Source organism: Oncorhynchus mykiss, unplaced genomic scaffold (assembly GCF_013265735.2).
Source record: "Oncorhynchus mykiss isolate Arlee unplaced genomic scaffold, USDA_OmykA_1.1 un_scaffold_120, whole genome shotgun sequence".
Taxonomy (NCBI): Eukaryota; Metazoa; Chordata; class Actinopteri; order Salmoniformes; family Salmonidae; genus Oncorhynchus; species Oncorhynchus mykiss.
This window is the reverse complement of record NW_023493661.1, coordinates 382,501-387,500: the sequence shown is the minus strand read 5'-3', so window position 1 is coordinate 387,500 and position 5,000 is coordinate 382,501. Positions and strand designations below refer to the sequence as shown.

At 48.0% G+C, this 5,000-nt stretch overlaps 1 protein-coding gene across 1 annotated transcript in view; it reads left to right on the top strand.

The window, feature by feature from the left end:
* Positions 1-5,000, top strand: part of LOC110514177 (voltage-dependent T-type calcium channel subunit alpha-1H-like) — a 158,121-nt gene that overhangs the window by 137,415 nt on the left and 15,706 nt on the right. The window contains exons 28-30 of the mRNA XM_036972118.1: positions 1,481-1,632; positions 2,072-2,181; positions 2,314-2,447. Of these exons, the coding sequence (XP_036828013.1) occupies positions 1,481-1,632; positions 2,072-2,181; positions 2,314-2,447 (396 nt within the window). The remainder of the gene's footprint in view (positions 1-1,480; positions 1,633-2,071; positions 2,182-2,313; positions 2,448-5,000) is intronic.

The following is a 5,000-nucleotide window of genomic DNA, read 5'->3' as shown; positions in this document are numbered from 1 at the left end:
CGGTGGTGTACCGGGAAAACATGAGACGGTATCGTCGGTGGTGTACCGGGAAAACATGAGACGGTATCGTCGGTGGTGTACCGGGAAAACATGAGACGGTATCGTCGGTGGTGTACCGGGAAAACATGAGACGGTATCATCGGTGGTGTACCGGGAAAACATGAGACGGTATCGTCGGTGGTGTACCGGGAAAACATGAGACGGTATCGTCGGTGGTGTACCGGGAAAACATGAGACGGTATCGTCGGTGTTACTGTACCGGGAAAACATGAGACGGTATCGTCGGTGGTGTACCGGGAAAACATGAGACGATATCGTCGGTGTTACTGTACCGGGAAAACATGAGACGGTATCGTCAGTGGTGTACCGGGAAAACATGGTTTGATGGGCAGCAGACTCAGAAACATAGCTGGAACCGTTGACCAATAGAAAAGTAATCTTCAGTAATCACAACGCCACTAAGCGGTAGTCCAGCAGGCGTTGGGATGACCTCACGTGTTTGTCCAGTTTGTCTCAGCAGGGCTGGGGGTTCATTCAATATCAACATCAGCATCAATTGTAAAAACATTTTTAAATGGTTCCATTATTTTGAATTAGGGCGATTTTTTTTATTTTTTTTCAATCATTGAATTGAATTTGCACTTTCTGACTGAATTGACTGAATGTCAACTCCCAAACCATATCTGTCTCACAGTTACTGTCTGTTACTGATGGTGTCACAGTTACTGTCTGTTACTGATGATGTCACAGTTACTGTCTGTTACTGATGATGTCATAGTTACTGTCTGTTACTGATGATGTCATAGTTACTGTCTGTTACTGATGATGTCATAGTTACTGTCTGTTACTGATGATGTCACAGTTACTGTCTGTTACTGATGATGTCACAGTTACTGTCTGTTACTGATGATGTCACAGTTACTGTCTGTTTCTGATGATCTCATAGTTACTGTCTGTTACTGATGATGTCATAGTTACTGTCTGTTACTGATGATGTTACTGTCTGTTACTGATGATGTCACAGTTACTGTCTGTTACTGATGATGTCATAGTTACTGTCTGTTACTGATGATGTTACTGTCTGTTACTGATGATCTCATAGTTACTGTCTGTTACTGATGATGTCACAGTTACTGTCTGTTACTGATGATGTCACAGTTACTGTCTGTTACTGATGATGTCACAGTTACTGTCTGTTACTGATGATGTCACAGTTACTGTCTGCTACTGATGATCTCATAGTTACTGTCTGTTACTGATGATGTCATAGTTATTGTCTGTTACTGATGATGGCACAGTTACTGTCTGTTACTGAATGTCAACTCCCTCAGTAATGTCTCTGGTGATGTCACTCTGGTCCTCTGTACGTGCCACACCTGTGTGTATCTCTCTCTACGTGTAGGTGTTCTGACTGTGTGTGTGTGTGTGTGTGTGTGTGTGTGTGTGTGTGTGTGTGTGTGTGTGTATGTGTGTGTTCCAGAGGCCCAACAGAGACCCTACTATGCAGACTACTCCCCCGTGCGTCTCACCATCCACACGTTGTGCACCAGCCACTACCTGGACCTCTTCATCACCATCATCATCGGCATCAACGTTGTCACCATGAGCATGGAGCATTACAACCAGCCACAGGTAACTACAGCAACCACACTAAAGCCAACCTCAGGTAACTATAGCAACCACATCACGACCAGCCTCAGGTAACTATAGCAAACACACTACAACCAGTCTCGGGTAACTATAGCAACCACACGACAACCAGCCTCGGGTAACAGAAGTAACCCCACACATTGGTAACTATAGCAACCACACTGCAATTGGGTAACTTTGGTAACCATAGCAACAAGGAAAGTATGAAAATCAACCAACCGCTGGTAACCTTGATGGTCATACTATATAACTAATAGTATTCTGTCTGGGTCTTCTGGAACCTTCTTAATTCTACAGGAGGTACTAACTGTGTGTGTGTGTGTGTGTGTGTGTGTGTGTGTGTGTGTGTGTGTGTGTGTGTGTGTGTGTGTGTGTGTGTGTGTGTGTGTGTCTGTGTGTCTGTCTGTCTGTCTGTCTGCAGTATCTGGAGGAGGCTCTGAAGTACTGTAACTACCTGTTTACCTGTATCTTCATCATCGAGACCCTGTTAAAACTAGTGGCCTTCGGACTGCACAGGTTCTTTAAAGACAGGTACACACACACACACACACACACACACACTACACACACACACACACACACACACACACACACACAAAAACTGTTCATCACTCCGTTATTGGATCTTGACACAAAAGTGTCTGTGTGTGTGTGTATATCCAGGTGGAACCAGTTGGACCTGGCCATAGTGCTGCTGTCCATCATGGGCATCACTCTGGAGGAGCTGAAGATGAACGCATCGCTACCCATCAACCCCACCATCATCAGGATCATGAGAGTCCTGAGGATCGCTAGAGGTAAACACAGCCCTGAGGATCACTAGAGATAGACACAGCCCTGAGGACACAACCCTGAGGACCACTAGAGGTAGACACACAGCCTGAGGATCACTAGAGGTAGACACAGTCCTGAGGATCACTAGAGGTAGACACAGCCCTGAGGACCACTAGAAGTAGACACACAGCCTGAGGATCACTAGAGGTAGACACAGCCCTGAGGATCACTAGAGGTAAACACAGTCCTGAGGATCACTAGAGGTAGACACACAGCCTGAGGATCACTAGAGGTAAACACAGTCCTGAGGATCACTAGAGGTAGACACAGCCCTGAGGATCACTAGAGGTAGACACAGCCCTGAGGATCACTAGAGGTAGACACAGTCCTGAGGATCACTAGAGGTAGACACAGCCCTTAGGACACAGCCCTGAGGATCACTAGAGGTAGACACAGCCCTGAGGACACAGCCCTGAGGACCACCAGGGATAGACACAGCCCTGAGGACCACTAGAGGTAGATACACAGCCCTGAGGACCACTAGAGGTAGACACAGACCTGAGGACCACTAGAGGTAGACACAGCCCTGGGGATCACTAGAGGTAGACACAGCCCTGAGGATCACTAGAGGTAGACACCCAGCCTTGAGGACCACTAGAGGGACACACAGCCCCGAGGATCACTAGAGGTAGACACTGCCCTGAGAACCTCTAGAGATAGACATAGCCCTGAGGATCACTAGAGATAGACACAGCCCTGAGGATCACTAGAGGTAGACACAGCCCTGAGGACCACTAGAAGTAGACACAGCCCTGAGGACCACTAGAGGTAGATAGACAGCCCTGAGGATCACTAGAGGTAGACACAGCCCGAAGGAACACTAGAGGTAGATACACAGCCCTGAGGACACAGCCCTGAGGACCACTAGAGATAGACACACAGCCCTGAGGATCACTAGAGGTAGATACACAGCCCTGAGGACACAGCCCAGAGGACCACTGGAGGTAGACACAGCCCTGAGGACCACTAGAGGTAGAAGCACAGCCCTGAGGACCACTAGAGGTAGACACAGCCCCAAGGATCACTAGAGGTAGACACAGCCCTGAGGACCTCTAGAGATAGACACATCCCTGAGGATCACTAGAGATAGACACAGCCCTGAGTATCACTAGAGGTAGACACAGCCCTGAGGACCACTAGAAGTAGACACAGCCCTGAGGACCACTAGAGGGACACACAGCCCCGAGGATCACTAGAGGTAGACACAGCCCTGAGAACCTCTAGAGATAGACACAGCCCTGAGGATCACTAGAGATAGACACAGCCCTGAGGACCACTAGAAGTAGACACAGCCCTGAGGACCACTAGAGGAAGATAGACAGCCCGAAGGACCACTAGAGGTAGACACACAGCCCTGAGGACCACTAGAGGTAGACACAGCCCTGAGGATCACTAGAGGTAGACACACAGCCCTGAGGACCACTCGAGGTAGACACAGCCCTGAGGACCACTAGAAGTAGACACAGCCCTGAGGACCACTAGAGGTAGACACAGCCCCGAGGATCACTAGAGGTAGACACAGCCCCGAGGACCTCTAGAGATAGACACAGCCCTGAGGATCACTAGAGGTAGACACAGCCCTGAGGACCACTAGAAGTAGACACAGCCCTGAGGACCACTAGAGGTAGACACACAGCCCTGAGGATCACTAGAGGTAGACACAGCACCTATCATACTACTATGACTGACCCTGTACAACAACACCTATCATACTACTGACCCTGTAAAACAACACCTATCATACTACTATGACTGACCCTGTAAAACAACACCTATCATACTACTATGACTGACCCTGTAAAACAACACCTATCATACTACTATGACTGACCCTGTAAAACAACACCTATCATACTACTATGACTGGCCCTGTAAAACAACACCTATCATACTACTATGACTGACCCTGTAAAACAACGCCTATCATACTACTATGACTGACCCTGTTAAACAATACCTATCATACTACTATGACTGACCCTGTAAAACAACACCTATCATACTACTATGACTGACCCTGTAAAACAACACCTATCTGGTGTGTGACAATAAAAACGTGGTTTTGTTTTTACACACACACACACACACACATACACACACACACACACACACACACCATTGTGTTTACGGTAAAGTTGGGTGTGTTGTCTCTCTCTCTCTCTCTCTCTCACCCCCCCCCCCCCCCCGTTGTGTTTGCGGTAAGGTAGGGAGTATTGTCTCTCACCCCCCACCCCATTGTGTTTGCGGTAAAGTAGGGAGTGTTGTCTCTCCCCCCCACCCCGTTGTGTTTGGGATAAAGTAGGTAGTGTTGTCTCTCACCCCCACCCCGTTGTGTTTGGGGTAAAGTAGGGAGTGTTGTCTCTCCTCAGTGTTGTAGCTGTTGAAGATGGCTATAGTGTTGTGTTGTCTCTCTCCTCAGTGTTGGAGCTGTTGACGATGGCTATAGTGTTGTGTTGTCTCTCTCCTCAGTGTTGGAGCTGTTGAAGATGGCTATAGTGTTGTGTTGTCTCTCTCCT